The sequence below is a fragment of the Cinclus cinclus genome, chromosome 12 (genome assembly GCF_963662255.1).
Source record: "Cinclus cinclus chromosome 12, bCinCin1.1, whole genome shotgun sequence".
NCBI lineage: Eukaryota > Metazoa > Chordata > Aves > Passeriformes > Cinclidae > Cinclus > Cinclus cinclus.
The window spans coordinates 4,919,447-4,937,858 of record NC_085057.1 but is presented as its reverse complement, the minus strand read 5'-3'; the positions used below and the strand labels follow the sequence as shown (position 1 = coordinate 4,937,858).

At 41.0% G+C, this 18,412-nt stretch overlaps 1 protein-coding gene across 2 annotated transcripts; it reads right to left on the bottom strand.

The window, feature by feature from the left end:
- Positions 1-945: 945 nt before the first annotated feature.
- On the bottom strand, positions 946-18,082 carry TMF1 (TATA element modulatory factor 1). Of its 2 annotated transcripts, none has more exons than XM_062500588.1 (17): positions 17,915-18,082; positions 14,593-15,842; positions 13,666-13,769; positions 12,669-12,795; positions 11,666-11,771; positions 10,885-11,027; positions 10,082-10,248; positions 9,766-9,922; positions 9,218-9,310; positions 8,432-8,588; positions 7,523-7,715; positions 7,197-7,266; positions 7,023-7,115; positions 5,937-6,047; positions 5,274-5,420; positions 4,847-4,972; positions 946-3,995 (listed from the first exon to the last, which is right to left on the bottom strand). In XM_062500588.1, exons 1-17 carry the CDS (start codon positions 18,054-18,056, stop codon positions 3,852-3,854), a joined length of 3,330 nt encoding a protein of 1,109 aa, XP_062356572.1. In that variant the 5' UTR covers positions 18,057-18,082; the 3' UTR covers positions 946-3,851. The 2 variants fall into 2 exon arrangements, with proteins under 2 accessions (XP_062356572.1, XP_062356571.1); XM_062500587.1 differs by having other exon boundaries at positions 14,602-15,842.
- Between the last annotated feature and the right edge of the window lie 330 nt (positions 18,083-18,412).

The following is an 18,412-nucleotide window of genomic DNA, read 5'->3' as shown; positions in this document are numbered from 1 at the left end:
GAGCAGCCGCGACCTCCGGGACCGCCCCGCCGGGGGCGGCGGGAGCCGGAGAAGGAGGCAGGGAAGGAAGGCAGGGAAAGAGGCGGGGAAGGTGGAGCTTTCCCGCAGCGCCCGGGCGAGGGTCGGGCTCGGGCGGCGCGGCTCAGGTGGGCCCGCAGCGAAGGGCACCTGCCCGCGGGGGAGCAGCGGCGGAACAGCCGCGTCTTCCTTCTGCTGCCGGAAATTAAACGCTGCCGCCCCGGGAGCGGCGAGCGCAGGATGCGGAGGAAAAGGGCCTTTTCCTGCCGCGGCCCGGCAGGAAGCGCAGGCTCCGGCACCCCATTGTTCCAGGCATCCCCCCGAGCCCAGGCCGGCGGCAGCGGGGCCGGGGCCGGGGCCGGTCCGGGACCGCCGCGCTCACGGACATCCCCGGGCTCACGGACAGAGGTTCACCCGCGCCCTGCTCTCCCTGACACACGGCAGCGCTCCTGCCTGCGCCAGCACACCGACCCGCCTTCGGTTTGACCCAATTCCCGCAGGGACTGGCGCCGGGGGAGGCTCAGGCACCGACACTAAAGTGCTTTAAATCCTCCAGCACAGCCCAGATCTCTTCTCCCCGCGTTCCCAGGTGGGAAACGAAGAACAAACGCTCAGGCCGAGCCAGGAAAGCTGCGAGAGAACGCGGGCGCCGGCAGAGAGGACCCCGCAGGGACACCGCTTACCGGAATAAAGGAAATTAATGTAAATTATCCAGAACCCCATCCCTGCGCTGCATTTAGAGATAAACCAGCCCCTTACATAAATATCCACGGTACTGCAAAACTTCAACTGGCATCTGTAACTGTGTTCCAACTCCATCTGCTATCTTCTACCTTAAGTAATATTTTCCTTTCACAGCATTAGGTTCACACCCACCTACCCTCCCCAGAACTATTTTTGAGTCTTTTCTCAAAGAGATCCAGAGCACACTGTTAGCGGAAAATTTTATTTTATGCTGACCCGTGCTTTTTACAGTTTATACATATTTTACAACTAGAAACCGAGGGGGTTAACTTCACTGTGATAAGCACTTCACCTCGTATTAAGGATCATTATAGCCCTTAGTAAAATGTAAGCACATAAATTACAACAAACGTGTAGCAGGAAAAAAAAAAATAGAACTAACCCTCCTCTCATGTGATTTTGACATGGGAGTTTGGGCATGGGCTCTTGAGTTCTTGAAGTGAGTACCAGAGTAATCTATTCCTCATCCAAACCCACCTACATTCACAGAGGCCTTTCCATCAGCTCCCTCTGAACACTACGCTGAGTAACCCTTAAATAACCTTTCTTCATACTTGCATATGCAGTGGAAATGAGAGCTAAATTAGTTGCTTTCAGAAGGAATGTTCTAAAATAATACATTTAGGCAAAAGTGAGTAGTAGAATTCTAACCTAATTCCTTTCATTTTGCACGTTACTCTTCTAAGCAATCTCAGTAAGAGCAATGAATTTTGTTCAAGCAGACATTAAGATTTCTTCAAAACAAGCATACAGTTATATCAAAGATGAGCAAACCAGGATATTTTAAAGTCTATGTTACCTTCCAACAGCCACTTTGTTTTCTAAGGCTTTGATGATTAAGACAGAATGCCATCTGACTTTCGGTGATAGTAAAAGTTGCACAAGGGAATACAGAATCCAAAAATAGTCAGTACAAATATTTACATCTACTTTAGTAAAGTTTAAAAATCTTAATACCTGTTGTGTTTTTACATCTAGAATAGCTAATGCTGATTGCATGTTAAAAATTTCCCTTTTACCTAAGCTCTTCCTGAAAACAAAGATAGCCCAAGACATACTCAGAGCTGTCTGTCAGCCCTATAGGAGCATCTGCTCACATTACACAGGAAATGTTACCTTCAAAAGCACTGGCAGCAAGAGATCCCAATAAAAGTTCAAAGGATAATTTATTTTTCTTTGTTGCTGCATTTGTCTGCTAAGATGGTAAAAAAAAAAAAAAAGGTGAAAACCAGGAAGGTATTGATTTGCTGTTGTAGATAAAAGCTGAATTTCTAAGCTTTGACCATAACAAAGAATTTTCTTAAGAAAAGGCTGAACTAACCCTTGTACATAATAATTCTAAATCAGTAAAATTCCAGCAAGTGTTTTAATATGGACTGATTTTTGCTGAGATTTCACTGGTCTGGGGTTTCTCAGAAACTTAGGGCAACCACCATTAATATGAAGGTAAAGTGTTAAATTCTGAGGTTTTTAGAAGAAAAATCGTACCACCATGGTTTCCAAAACTGAAATGAAGACAGCAAGAGGGTAATTCCCTCCCACCTCCCAGTGGAAAAAAAAAAAAAAAGGAAGTGAAAAAAGTGTTTTATTAAAGCAGTTAGAATTTTCTATGACAGATGGGGAGTTAGAACAAATTTAAGTGTTCTGGCTCTATGGCTTTAATGAAACTCTCACAGAGTAACTGCCTGAATCTCAAATCAGACTAGGACTTTTCATGAACATTCCCTTGCCTGTGTAACTTCAGTGACTGTCCTCCCAGTGAGGAATAAATCCTTAACACCCATAGTAAAATCATATTACCAAGAGGCATTTCTCCAGAAGCAACTCATCCTTCACATCTTTTGTCTGTGAGGCCACCAAATACCCAAGCAGGAAAGGAGTTCCCAAATTACAGCATGCACTGGTCTGGGAAAAAAAAAAAAAACCTCTCCCAACAGAGGCACTGGTGTGATAAGCAAAGAATTTCAACTGCCCAGTATTTCACACGAGTAGGTTCTGAGATGCAGCAAAATATTTGCTCTCTGGAATGCAGAGAGGAAGACTAAAGCTTCTTCTCAGCATTCCCAAGGGTCCCATTCAAACATTTCCTCTGACATTACCAAAAATGCAGCTCAACTCCAAGTCACATGAGTGCTGTTTGACCAATACCTTGCTTAAGGAATGCCATGAGAAATACTCTGCAGCCACTGGAGACTTGCTTGAAAACTATTATTAAGCCACAGTTCAATTTTGCAAGAAGTCTAACCCTTGCTACTTATATAAAAGGAATCATGAGATCTGCAGCAATTTATTTTTAAAAAATCAGTTTCCTGCATTCTTCTGAACTGTTCTAGCTACTGTTAAAAATCAGCTACTAAGTCTAGAACAGCTATTTAATATCATATTTCTGGTGTTAAAAGTTGAACACATTTATCATTACAAGCAGAGCTGTTGTCTCCAGACTGCTCATGAGAACACAAGCAATATACAAAATGAAGTTGTATTTTGAAGTCTCCTCTGAGTCTCACACTCTGCTTTAGGGGCTTAGTGCAGTCAGACTAATCGGATTTGTCTAAGAATAATCACCCTGACACATTCAGATGATGTAAGCACAAATCTAAGAATTTTCTGTCATAAAAATATCCATCAGTTATGCTTTAGATAGCAAGTTCCTGCTACTTAGTTAATAAAAATTACCTGATGAGATTTTAGAAAAACCCATATGAACACTTGAGAAAGACTTCTAATGTGATTTTCATAGGTTTACAAAGATTATTAATCAAGGGCTGCTTTAGAACTACTCATGTCTCCCAGTGCTGCCTCACAAGCAATCAGCAACCATAATTTCTGCTGTTTATGTAAAATGACCCACCATTTAGCAAAAAAATAAAGGGATGACTGAAAAAAACCTTAAATATTGCACAAATAATTTAACTGCAGACAGAACAGGACACTTAAAGCATTGATTCTTCTGTCAACATATGAACTCTATTATATAGTCACATTTCCTATAATACAGAAGTTTTTTACAAGACATTTAAATTCAGCATTTACATAAACAGTTATCTTTACAGTCTGTCACCATATAGTGTTAAGAGTTCCATGAGGAATTAATTTTGTCTTTGTTTTAAAAGTTCATCTATCTGAGTCTTGTACATGTTTTTCACATCTTCCAGATCCAGTCGGAGTTCCTCAGCCTCCTCTGCCTTCTCCCCATACATCTGGAGAATGGTGTTGTACCTCTGATCCAAATCCTGCAAGGACACACTTTGTTATCTCACTGGTTTTCCAGCTTCAAAGAAGCTGCTGGGACAGTGTTTTATACTACCAGGGGAAATAAGTGCAGCATTACCTCATCAAAGGGTAACTACAGTGAAGTACACAGTAAACTCTTCAAAAGTACTTTGTGCTTTGAATACAGCTAGATTTATATTCTAGATGTTAAAGAAGATATTCCAAAGATCCTAAAAAGAATTAGTGCTGGTTTCAGAGGACATACTGAAGCACCTGGAAGTTCAGTTGCTAAAAGCATTAAAAACAGGAAAAGTTTTCTGGTTTTAATGCTTACAGTACTTTTCAGTTTTCTAAAAATTAGGAAACTTCACTGTTCTACTACAGGAATGATCAGTTTGGGAAATGTTTCATGAGAAAATTATTCCAAAACTTTTCAAATATTTCAGTTTCAATTCAATAGGATTTAATCATTTCTCTTATTTCCTGTATCTCTACTGGACACATATCCAGCTTCTGCATCAACCTCTCGTAAACCTATGGTATTTATCAAAACCCTCCCTCTGCTAAAGAATCCAGTTCCAGACAAGTGCCTGAATGATAGAAATAAATATGGTCTCTCCCTGATGTAGCACAGACTCTTATGCACAGCACGTTTTCAACAAGTCTGTTTTGAAGTGACTCCATAACCATGGAGTGGGCATTTTTAGATTCGACTGTAGTTTAAAAAAATAAAAAAAAATTAAAAAAAGAGGCTGTTCAGGCACTTGTGCTTAGAGACAGATTTGAATATATTCCTAAACTGATAGGACTATTCCTAAAGAAATGCAATTATCTACATTTTATGCTGGATTTACACCAGAAATCCACTTACCTTTAACTGAGTGCGTAATTTGGGTATTTCCTTCACCTTTTCTTCAAGCTCATCATTTTGATTTGTTAATTTAACCAGCTCTTCTGCCATTATTGATCGAGTTTTCTCCAGGTTTCCAATTTCCAGCTAAGGTAAACACACAAGGAGAAGGAAAGAATTCAGTGTACTTATAAAACACCATATCTAAATACACAGTAATTAAGGCTTATTCTTCAACCACACTGTGAAGCAGCACATCTCAGATCAACTCTCACTTTCTCCTCAAATTTCAGTGTCTTGGGTATTTTTACTTTTCAGACAGATAAGGGATAGGTCCTTGCCAAAATAAAAAAAAAAGAACCAACAAATCCTCCTCATGCTCATCCCTACACAGCTGTGCTGGTTCACAGAATTATCATAACACCGACCAAGCTTTCTGAAAAGATACCTGTAGATGTGAAATCTCTCCTTCTCTTAGTTTTAGCTGTGACTGCAAGTTTTCAATTATACTTGAACCTGATCCCATCCTTATTGCATCATAGAGATTGCTCCCACTGGTAGTTATTGGTCCAAATGAGTGATCATGAGGATCATCCTACAAACAGAAAGTTAGAGAAACTGAAAATCAGACAAAAACATGCCCATTTTGGAATCTTCCCTCCCCTAAATATGATATCATTTAAGATTTAAAATTACACTGCGCAAGGCAAGCATTAAAGCCTCTTTTCAAAACAAAAGCTTAAGGTACAATTTGGGATAGCTCCCTACTGGCAAGTTCTCCTGACACTTACAACCTGCCACTTGATGCTGGCAGCATGAACTGGACTGACAGGGAAGGAGCAGCAGTAGGAGACAGCAGAGTACAGCAGTCAGTGATGCTGCCTAGGGAGTGCCCTAAACCAGGAGTGCAAGTAAAAATAAACCAATTCTATGTCTTACAATCACAGACAACCTGTAAGCAGATGTCTTTACATGTTTCTGCATGGGATGTTACCTTGTCTAAGGCCAATACACTCTTGAACAGTCATTTTCTATATTACTAGAAGTTCTTGAGAAGGAAAGTAAGTGGTCTGTCAAGAAGCAAAAAGCCATTATAGGTGATCCATCCTACCTGTGAGAGGAACGAGGTCTGAAGACCTGCCATGTCCACCCCACTCATGGAACTGGAGCGGGACATTGATGGTGTACTTGATACAGTTTCAACTGTAAATGATTTTCGGTCCTTAAAAACAAACAAAGACATCCACTATCAGCAGTCAGAAAAAGCAAAAACATTCTCAACATGCTAAAAGAGATTCTATAAATAGCCTCCCTTTTCCACCAAACAACTCTAGAACACTATGTGATAAGATTTTCAGCTTGCCCCATACCTAAAACATATGGAAATTCAGTAACAAAAAATTTCTGTGCTGTAACACAGCCTATCTTCAAGAACCTCAGACCTTTCGGGAAATTAAGACAGAAGCTGCAAATTGCATCAAAAAAAGGCTCTCTTTCAAGTAGCCAAGAGAGACTCAGAGGCAGTTTCATATGTCCAAACACATCACAGAAAGTGATATGAGATATCCAGAAGAAAATCTCTTCTTAGAATGAATGTTAAGGCTGTTTTCTTCTTTTTAAATAAAGTGTATGAATCAAATTCCAGCATTTTCCACATGCTAATAATTTACTGATACCTGTTCAAAACAGACTGTCCCCTTTCTCCAGGCATCTACAAGCATGCTAACTTCTGAAGGGGAAAGCACTTAGATTTTAGGACTGGAGACAGTAAGAAACAAACAGAAATAGTTTTACTTGAATACTAACTGCTAATTAGTGGTAATGAATTTAATGACTATTGAGGATTGTTCTGTGACTTGTGACTTCAGCTGGAAAGCACGTGGAACATTACACACAGTCATGTGAAACAAAACAGGAATTCAATGACAGCAGTGCTGGTAGTCTAAGCAAAGAAAACAAGTAGCTTCAGAAGAAAAAGGATCCAAGAGCACTCAAAGAATACAGATCATTAAGACAACAATCCATATTTTTCATGTTCTCAGGTTAAATAGACTATTACTCAAAACTTATTTCACTGAGCCTAACACAATACCTGTTTCACTGGAAAGATACTGCCAGGTACTTAAAGTTTCAGGTATAGATATTTACTAAAATAAAGAAAATATCAATAAGACTTTGAAATGTTAGGTTTTGGCACCTTCTCCTTTGCTGCTTCTTGCACAAGAATAGCCTTCTTCCTCTCCTGTTCAACCTTCATCTTCTCCATTTCTAACTGAGTAGCCAGCAGCGCCTTCAAAGATAAATAAAAGCTTTTAATCTCCTGCTAGCTCAGATTTCAACCATAAGAGATTAAAGGTGAACTAGGCAATACCTTTTCTTTCTTTGCATCTTCCAAGGTTTTTGCATACTCATCTTTGAGCCCTTCTAGTTCAACCTCATACCTACACGGAGGAAGGAAAGAGGTAAAATCACTAAACAAGTATTCTCTGTTCTCCATAGATTCAGATGCTCTTAAAACAAAGGCAGCTGCAAGGCTACAAAATGTTATGGATGTAACACTTTTCTATCTTTGTCATGAAACAAAGTATCCCTAACAGTTTTTTTTTTTTTACATTCAGCCAACATGTTGCAGACTCATATCAACACTCCATTTCACTACAGTTATAAAGAAATGCTGTTAACCAAAAATGAACTCACCTGCTGTTTTCATTTTCCATTTTCTTCAGTTTGTTTCTCTCCACTTCCAGCTGAGCCTGAAGACGGGTATTTTCTTGCCTTAAAAGACTATTTTGAGATTCAGAAGAAGACATCTGAATTTTATTAGCAAGAAGTTCTTCTGTAGCAGCTCGTTCCCTCTCAGCAGCTGCTGCTAGAAGAGTTTGAGACTCACCTAATAGTAAGAAAAAACATTAAATTTAACCTTTTTGATCAAACACCTAGAATATGAGCCATTTACTTATACATCAAAATTGAATGACAGTGGGGGATTTTTATATGCAACTCATCTCTGCTAAAAAATACATCTTGTTTTCTCTTGTAAAGGAAATCAAATATTTGCCACATACAGACAGAGGACCAAAGCAATGCAGAACGAAGAGAATTCAAACTCTTTCAGAATACAATATACATCTACAGATTACCTCCAGAAAGGAAATAATTTTTTGGGGTCCACTTTTGGTCTTTTAATGTATTTTTCATTTCAAACTATAGGTTATTACTGTATCAAACAACATATGTATCATCACCTGTGCAGTTAGGTAAGTGATTCCAAACTTTACAATCTGGCATCTCAGCATCAGGTTCCATACTGGAATACTTTCAGTGTCTCAATGCCTTTAGATGCTGTAAGGATATGTGCACCTTACCCCCTCCACCTTACAATCTTATGTTACAGTGTGTTTTACAGAGAACCAGTGCATTACCTGTCCAAGAATCTTGGCATAAGCCCCCTCCCACACCATTTCCTTACAGGAAAGCACTGGGTGCTCATCTCTCCTGATGCACCATCTACACTTTGGGCAAGTGTCAAGCCCTTTGGATTTACCTTCACACATCTCACATCTTCACCCAGAGCCTCACAGCTCAGTAAAAGCTAAACCATCTCACCCAGCCTGTCAGAAAGGTTCTTTTCCAGTTTTTCCCATGCAGAGGTCTGTGCTCCCAGCGTGGCCTGCAGGTTCTCTATCTGCCGCAGAAGGGGCCGTGTAGCAGAGGTAACACTTTGGCTCAGTTCTTGGTTCCTGCTCTCTGCTTCTTGGAGTCTCTGAAATCATAAATTAAATGTAATTAAAATCATAGGATGGACTGAAAGATTCATACAGAATTCATCTCAATAAACAGCAGCTGCTTTATATTCTAAAATTATTGCTTTACAATCTAACATTCATGTGGTTCAAACTCATGGTAAAGTGTGAAATTCCAAGAGAGAAGTTAAACATTTTTAGATAACAGACCAAGGGCCCAGAAATTCCAGAGCTCTGGACAGAATTTAAAACATTTTGGCAACAAAATGTTGGCAACAAAATCTATATTCTGGCCCTTACCAATAAAAATTCTTAAGAAGCAGATAAAGAGTCATCCAAAAGTGTATTTGCCAGCAATTTTAGACAACTATCACAAAATTAATGTCTGTATTCTGTCTCATATTTTAAAAGGACAGCATTCTATTTAAGAGGCATTATTAAAAATTATGATTTTTTTCCACTATGTGATTTAAAAAAACCACTTTCATTAATATTTTTATTGCTCCTCTGTAAAGGACAACCACTGCAGGTAACCAGAAAAATAAGGCCTCTCTTTGAGGCTGTTCATGTCATGGTAGCATTTTATTTTTGGGTTTTTGGAAGTCCTCCTTGCAGATGCAAGCTGGTGTCTTCTGTTTGTTATAAGTACCTGTTGTAGTTCACCAATTTCCTGCCGTAAATAATCTTCTTTTCTTGCTGCCTGCTGCTCTGCACGTTGTAGAGCCAGCCTCAGGTCTGCCACCTAAATAAACAAGAAATTGTTACTAAACTCTTGCCAAAAGTTTTATCACCACCTATTCCTTGCCACAGTCCCACACCATTTTCAAACAAGTGTTAGACAGGACATCTGTTTTACAAGTAAAGGTTTCATTTTTGCATACATGCAAACAGTTACAATGATTTATTTATCACTAAAAATTCTAAGAGGTAAGAGTACTGTGAACTTAACACAGAGCCAGTCTAAGCAATTCCATTTAGACAAGTAAAATTACAAGTACTTTCAAATAAATTTAGTATTTTAAAGGTTAGTACAACCACCCTGTAATATGAAACAAGTTCCTTGGGGAAGAAATCCTCTGGGTATTTGCTAAGTACACAAAAACGAGTTCTACCCGGTTCATTACGTCAGGTGGACACAGCACCTCAGTGCAGTCACTTGTTGAATTAAAGAGTTTATTGACTGCATTTCAGACCCACCTGAATTGCCAAAGCTTCCTGTTGCTGCCGAGCCTCCTCCTGGGCCTTTTCCAGTGCTAACCCAAGCTCTTCCTTTGCCTTCATTTCCCGACTTAGGGCTGCTTCCTGAGCCTCACTGTCCTTTGTAGCATTAGCTTTGTGAAGATCCGCAAGTTCCCTGGGGAGAAAAAAACCAACCAAACAAATAAACATACCCCAGCACATTTCAGTGCCAACAGCATCTTGGCAAATAACTTTGTTAAGTTTAACATTTAAATATTTCACAAGCATTGCACAAGAAAGAGCCACAATCTGAAGGTGTAATCACTTTGCTTACTTGTATGCACTGTCGAGTGCTGCCTGCACACTCCTGTTCCTTTCTTCAAGTTCCTCCACTTCTGCCTGAAGTTTAGCAAGGTCCTTTTCCTGTCTCTCCACAACACTGTTCAGCTGTTTAATGCTGTCTCGGTGCTGCTTCTCAAGGTCTTCCTTGCCATCAAGCACCTGTCAGTGCAAACAAGAAACACGAAACAAACCCCAGGACATGAGGTTGACAACACAGCCTGAGGACAGTGACAACAGTGGCAACCAGTTTGGGATAAAGTGACTAAACCTATCTAACATTAGGCAAGAAGAGAAAGATTTTGCTTCCCTGCCTTCCCCAGAGGAGGGAGCTGCTCTTCACCACAACTCCACATCCTGGGTCTGAAATCGTTAAGGTTTTGACTCAATCATTAACTGCCCAAATTTCGGTGGTACAGGTTTTCCAGCTCAATAGTAACAGCAGTGCAAGTGCAAACAAACTGCAGTTTGACAGGAAGCACACACATAAATCACAACTCAGTGTTCCAATCTCCAATAATGTGAAATGGTGAGACCCTGGCACAGGTTGCCCAGAGAAACTGTGGCTAGCCCATCCCTGGAGTGTCCAAGGCCAGGCTGGATGGGACCTGGAGAAGCCTGGAGTAGTGGAAGGTGTCCCTGCCCATGGCAGGACCAACCCAAACCTTTCTGGGATTCTATGAAATAGAGAAGTCTCCAGAAAATAAAAAAAATGTCAATTTATCAAGGGGCCCCCCAAAATGAAATTTTGCAGCTAATATATAAAGCTTAAAAAAAAAAAATCAACAAATACCTCACCTGTTTTAAATGCTGCAACTCCTCTTCCAATTCTTTAATCTTTTTGCTCTGTTTTGTGTTAGTATTTTCTCTCTCTTTCTCTTTGGCTCTTAATTTCTTAATAATGTTGGAATTGTGCAGCTGCTGTTTGGAAAGCTTTTCTCCTGTGAAGAAATTGAACATGAAGCTAATGCATCGTGGTGATATTCCATGGATTCTCTCTATTCACACCAGCCTTGCTCTTTAGTCACATGAAAATAATACTCCAGTAAATATGGAAATACTTATTCTTACAATTTTTCATGCAAGTTCTTAAGTTTAAATCTATCTTATCCTGAGATACCACTGCTACACTGAGCTAGAGTGAGTTGGGTTAGGATGTACAAGGCTTTGAGAACAAAGCAAGTGAGCTCATCATGTTAGAAAAAAAGATTACCTTCTCATTTAGTACCTATATTTTACTTCTAAAATTTAAAAGTATTAAAGGAAACACTGTAGAAATGCCATGAACAATGCTCTTGTTAGATTTCTGAATGGAACATGGAACATTGCTCTGCACACACTGGTGTTATCTCTCAGCACCTTTCAATGCATCGTGCAGGAAGCACCTCTCCAACCATCTGTACCTGCCTGACCCCTCCTGTTGCTCTTTGATACTCACTAAATGCTTCAAATGTTCAGAAACTTCCAACATGCTTCAAATTTAGCACTTTTTCCCCACACAGAGAAGGCCTGTATGCAATGCCAGTACATTTCCAACTATTCCACACGTTTTTACTAACAAAAAAGAGTTAATTCTCACCTTCCTCCATTAATCCTTTGATTTGCTCTTCTTTTTCTTTCAGTAATTCAGCAGTTTCATTGGTATTAAGTCTAGTAGCTAATTCCTCTTTAACAGTCTTTACCTCCTAAATAAGAAGATAAAATACTTAGGATTGTTTATTAAAATACATGTAAGAAAAAACAATGACTTACACTGATCACCTTTTTCTTCTGTTGTTTCTCTCAAAAGACTTTGCTTGGAAAACAATTTAGGTTGGAAGGGAACTCTAGAGATTATCTGATCAAAACAGATTGCTCAGAGCCTTACTGCACCAAGTTTTAAAAACCTCCAAGGATTGAGACTAAATCCTCTGCACAATTTGTTCCAACTTCGCCATCCGTTTAATTTTCTTGAAACTTTTGCAACAGAGAAAAACCAACCTGTCCTATTCACATGTAGATACTGAATAATTTTTCTACTTCAACTCATTGCTATGTCAACACAGTGACAAACAGCTGAAAAACATTTGTTTTCCAGTTAGATTTGAGCTTCCTTTTTGCGTTAAGCTAGAGAAATGAAATGCTGTGACATCAGGTCAAGAACATTTAAACCCCATAAACTTTGCTGCTGTAGATTTCTTTGCTCGTTCCAAATCAATCTGTCATCAGCCCTTAATTTTCCTACCAGTTAATCCTCTAAAGAAGCCATTCCCATTTTCCACCCCTTCCTCACCTACCCAGGCCATTCTCCCTCACCAATGCAAATACGTATTTGGTACAAGGTACCAAATATGAGCACATTAAATCTTTTTTTTTTTCCCCAAACCAGACCAACTTAAATGAGTTCCCCAAGCTGGTTCACAGAATGGATACAAGAACACAGATGTAAACACCAAGAAGCCTGGATGGCTGGAAACAGCTCATGTTGGTTACTTACAGCCTCAAGCTTTCCCCTGGGTTCATGTTTATTGTTTTTCCTCAAGAAATTCAGTTGTGTCACAAACTAACAAATATCAATTTCAGAAAAAAAAAAAGAAAATTACCTTTTTAGCTGCATCTCTCTCTTTGCAGGCTAATTGGAGCTTCTTCTCAGCATCTGCAATTCGCTGAGCAAACTCCTCTTTAAGAGATGAAAGGCTGCTGCTCTCTTCTTTCATTCTAAACATTTCACTGCATTTAAAATGAATGTTTCAGAACAACTGCGTGGTTATGTGACACTCCAAACACTTTGCAACAGGTTGTCTTAAATGCTTTCAAAAAGTATTTTAGTTGCATTACACATGATAAGAAAAAGTCAAAAAACCTCACATCCATATTAGAAGTCCTAATCAATGATCTTTATTAATTCAGTAGTTTACCCATGAAAACAACTAAATGCTTAATTTATCTTAAATGTTTTGCCCCTTGATAAAGTCCTTTCTAATTAACCACAATCTGGATCATAAAAAATAAACTAAATCATTTACCCTTTATAAGTTAGGAACAATTTAGTCATTAAACAACAGCATCATGTATCTGTAAATTTTATAACTCAATATTTGATCAATGAGCTGGTAAATACAACCTTCCATTTTTCTCCCCTTTTAACTTTAACCACATTAAATAATAATTTCAGGTTTTTTTCCCTACAAGCAGCCCTTCTTCCATACTTTCACTGCCTACATTTTAGCCAACAAATTACTTAGTAAATCAGGTTCATCCCTATATATCAGGAAAGTTTCTCTTAATAGCTGAATCCAGCCTTATAATAAAGATCTTTATTAATAACCAAGACTGACTCTCCACATTTGTAATTCCTCCTGCTTGCTTACTGAAAAATCTCTTCCCAGCCCCTTCCCAAAAGAGATTTTGGCCCCGTTAAATAACAAGTCTTTAAACAAATCCCATCACAGCACATGCAATCATTATTTCCACCTTTCCCAAACAGTGCACATCCCTGTAACCTTTGTTCCAGTCATAAAGCTCCTTTTTTTATCTATTATCTAAGATTTTATTACAGCAAAGTCACAGTTACAGCACTGAGTGTATTTTCATACTTACTCTTTGAGGTTATCGTAAGCTTCTTCCAAGCGAGCCCTTTCTTTACTAGTACTTAATAACTGTATTTCCCTCTTTTCCAGCTTCTCAGTTAATGAATCAATCATCTGGAGATTTTATAAATAAAGATCAGATAAATGGAACAATAAAACACAAGAGGGACAGACTTTCCCATTCCCTCACAAGATTACTTGAAGTTGAACTGCTCATGTTTCCAGGAATCCGAGGCAGAAGTCAGTGAGGATTACCATGTTTCTGCCACACACCTGAACATACAGACACCTGCTTTCTATAGGTGTAGAAAGCCTACTAAATCAGCACATGTGGCTCAAGTAAGTTCCCCAACATAATCAACAGTGATATTTAATTACACACTGAGTTTTTAACTAGAGATGATAGTCTATAAAACTACGGCTTACATTAAGCATTAAGACTCTCAATGTTCTCCATAGAATAATTTCTCTGGGAAGGTCTCTTCTGTGAAACATTAGCATCAGAGTAACCTCATATGAGGGAAGAAAACTTTCACTCAGGGTCAAAAGCTCTTAGCTCACATCCTCAAAATAATTTCTTAATATCAGATTTTGGAAAGCTGAATATAGATAAATAACAAAAATACAAGAAAACATACAAATGTAAACACCGAAAACTTAAAAATAACAGATTTGACCTATTAGGCATCCTGTTTGCCACCCCTACTCACAATTCATAACAACAACAACCAGTTGGATCAGGTGAAACCCACAACTATCTGATCAGAAATTTTACCAGTACTGTTCCACTATAGGATATCAGGGACTGTTTTCTACAGGGTCAGATAGTTCAGCATCGAATAACTCATTCAAATAAGCTGATATAAGAGATACAGGACAATGTAAGAAAATGCCAGGAGTCTCATTTGTAATTGAAATGTGTGTTTACAATACATGCTTTACTTACCTTTTTCAGTTCTTGCTTCTCAGTGTCCTCTTCTACCAATTGCTCCCCAGCATCCTGCTGGGGCTCGGCCTCCTCCTTCACAACCTGTTCTTCAACGTTTTGCACAGCAGCAACCAAAACAACATCTGGCTGCTCAGAATTAACAGGGGTTGCACTTCTCCCACTCTCTTCCATCTCAGCTTCCTCAGCATGTAACACAGGAGCATCATTCACGTTTTCAGATTTATTTTTCAGGGCGTCAACCATTTCTGTCTTTGGCACGGAAGGACTGACAGCAACAGAAGCTGAAGCAGAAGCCCTGCCTGATAACTCATCATCTGAATTTATTTCACTGACACTCCTGCTATCCAAGGACTGCACACTGAATGAATCAATTCTTTCAAAAGCATCCGAGGAGCTGCAGCTCTCAGTCATTTTCTGGAAGTCATCTAAACGATTATAATCCGCACAAGCAGACGTGGATAAGAGCTGGAATGATGTCTGCATGAGGTGAAGGCTGGATTTTGAATCTGCAGCTTCTTGCCTGGAGCTTACTGAGCTCTCACTTATCACACTTTCGTGGTCCAAAACTTCAATATCACTCGTTGTGGAAGTGCCTGAGGAGAAGGTGCTGATGGGAGGTGATGGGGTATTGCTTTGTCTGTCCTCAGTCTTTCTCTCCTTCCCCTCCAAACCCAGGTCTTTGGTGCCTGCTCCAAGGGGCTGAGAAGTGCCCTCAGGTGCACCTGCTGCTCCATCCCCTCCTACACTGGATTTTTCAGTAGGAGAATCTTCAGGTTCTTCAAAATTTAGAGCAGACACCTTTTGGTCAGTAACTTCATTTGTGCTTGCTTCATGCTGGGCATCAGATTTAAGCACAGCATTCTCTTCTAATTTCTCCTTGGGAATATCAAGGCTTTTCGAGGCTAGGACAGCTACAGAGGAATCCTGCACTTCTGCCTCTGCTGTCACTGGCCCCTCCAGCTGACTGGAGTGCTGAGACTCCTTTAAAGTGCTCTTCACCTCCTCTTTGGGTCGCTGTGATTTGGCTGGAGGTTTGGACACCACTGGGTTTTTCTGTATGCTTTGAACGTCTGTAGGGGAGAGAAAGGCACTGAAGAAGTTTTCAGATTCATCCACTACTGTCCTCCTCACTGGCTTTGTGATGGCTGTGGGTGATACTGGCTGATTCTGGGGTTCTGTATTTGAGCTCAAGCCCCAGGAAGATGTGTCCCATCCTCCGCTTATGAGAGAATTTGTACCTAAAAAAAAAAAAAAGGAAAAAAGGGACATGGCAAAAAAAAAAAAAAACCAAAACACTTTGAAGGCCACAAGCAAAAGCAAATGTGGTCTCCTGCTTCCCTACAGTGAAAGGAGTTCAGTCAAAACAACCTGAAAAGCTGTAGTTAAGAGAATGATACTGATTTTAAAAGGAGGAAAAAATTACAAGGTCTTAAAAGTTATCTGCAAGTAGCACATAAACACTTCACACACCATTACAGAAAACAGAGGGGAAAAGCTTTAAGTATTTGCAGAATTTACACTGTAAGAAGGGTTCCTGCCCTTCAGATTCTGACAGACTTCATTTTTCCTCATACACCAAGCATCACTATGGAGCTGACAATAAAAATCAGCAGCAGCCCAGCTGAGTATTTTCTTCTTCTGTAGAGAAATACTGAATTGTTCAGCTCTGAAGCTACCCTAAAACAACATCAACAATTCCAATTATTGTATTTCTTGCAGGTTTTCCAGGACTTGTCAACAGCAAGAACAAGAACGTCAGCATTGAATTTCAGTAGCATCTGAAGTTAGAAAGAGAAATTGAAAGATATCCAATTTTGTACCTACAAACACAATCTGGGTAATATAACTATTTCAGGCTACTTAAAAACAAACTCTCAGCAGCATCTATTAAAAACGCTGAGTAACAATATTTAAAGCTGACTTTCAGAACAGTTGATACTTGTTGGCCTCAAGCCTCAAATTCAGATAATTACGGCTTCCATTGCCCAAAATACTACAAACATGTGATTTATTACTACAAGCATCTGACTTATTGCTACCTTGTCCATGATTCAACAGCTTCAGAAAAAGCTCTGAGTTAACTGCAATATTCAGAACGTATTTTGACATCTCTTAAAAACAAGTCTGTTTTCCCTGAAAACCAGACGCAGGCTGATCTTTTCCTGCTCTTCTTATGAACTACAGAACTACCACAAATACTAAGATATAAATCAAATTTTAAAATTACTGGACAAATATAAAGTTTTCCTTAGACAATTCTTGCATTTCAAGATGACACCAGAGTACTGCATGATTGCCAAGCTCTCAAAGGGACAAAGACATCCCAAACTGACCTTTGCTGAGTACCCAACCTGGAAAACATTTTCAGTTGCTGCAGCCTTCAGAAATCTCAGTCCGCTGTGGCTTCACCTGGAAATAACCTCTTCCTCCTCCAAATACATACAGTTCTTCTAGATACAGTTGTAACAATGACACTGATTCCAGATTACTTTATTATTATCTATAAGATATTATTTAGGAGGGCAGCTCTAATAAGGGGGTTCCTTTTTGCTCTTTCCCTTCCAAACAACAGCTTAGGGCTGACCATTCCTTCAGGTTCTCCATTAGCACACACACAGGGAAGAAACTTCCTCATAGCCATGACAACTTTTCCACCAGCACATTCCTTTCAACAGATGTTGGAGGATTATGAACTGGAAGCCACAAAAGGTGGAAACTTCATCTGGTTTACACAGACCAGACTTTTAGCTTCTACTCTGCCCTTCCTTTTGCAAAGAGTGAATCCATGCATGCCACTGAAAAGAGTATGATTCCCCCTTTTTTATTGCTGAGCAGTTTTTACTAATCATTAGCCCCTCATAAAAATATAAATAAATAAATAACGCCTCGAGAAGGGCTAGGAAGCTCAGTGCTACCCATGCAATAAAAGCAGGACACTGGTGACATTGAGCTAAGCCTGTCCCAGCTTCACGCCGGCATCACCCTGCACAGGGGACGTGGGAGGGATTGTATAAACCAGGGGAGGGGGCTCTGAATTGCACAGACGGGGGGAGGGGGCTCTGAATTGCACAGACCGGGGGAGGGGGCTCTGAATTGCATAGACCGGGGGAGGGGGCTCTGAACTGCACAGACCGGGGGAGGGGGCTCTGAACTGCACAGACCGGGGGGAGAGGGCTCTGAATTGCATAGACCGGGGTTTTGGGCGAGGGCCCGGTTAAAGCTCCCGCAGGCAAGGGGGACACAGCAGAGGAGGTGGGCGAGGCGAAGGGCCGCGAGGCTCAGCACGGCGGCTGGGGCCGCCCGCCCTTACCGTCACCGTAGTCGGGGATGACGGCGTCGGGCCAGGGGCTCTCCTCGGCCTGGATGTCCAGCACCCGGTCGATGGACTTCTGCGCCTGCGACAGCGCCTGCTTGGCGAAGCTAGACAGCTGCGAGGCGTTAAACCAGCTCATCCTCGGCGGCTCCGCAGCTGCCCCCGCTGCCGGCAGGGCCGGGCCGGGCCGGCGCTGAGGGAGAGCAGCGGAGCGGAGCGGAGCGAGGGGCCCCGCGCAGGCGCCGCCGGATCCACGTCGCACCCGGGCCCGGCGCAGCCGCGTCCGGCCCGACACGTCCGGGAGGCGGGACCGGCACCGCGCCTGCCCTCAGAGCGCTCCCAGGGCTGGAAGGGACTTTAGAGAGCGGCCGGCTCCGGTCCCCGCCCCGGGCACAGCCACCTCCCACTCCAAGCCCCGTCTGACCTGGCCTGGAACGCTACCGGGGGTGGGGCGACCTGTGCCAGCCCCTCGCCACCCTCACAGGAAAGAATTTC

Excerpts from the sequence above, each read along its gene's own strand:
- TMF1 (XM_062500588.1), bottom strand. The coding sequence starts at position 18,056 with ATGAGCTGGTTTAACGCCTCGCAGCTGTCTAGCTTCGCCAAGCAGGCG. Across the intron at positions 11,772-12,668 it reads AGAGAGATGCAGCTAAAAAG|GAGGTAAAGACTGTTAAAGA; the intron begins GTAATTTTCTTT and ends CTTCTTATTTAG. Across the intron at positions 4,973-5,273 it reads GAGAGATTTCACATCTACAG|CTGGAAATTGGAAACCTGGA; the intron begins GTATCTTTTCAG and ends TGTTTACCTTAG.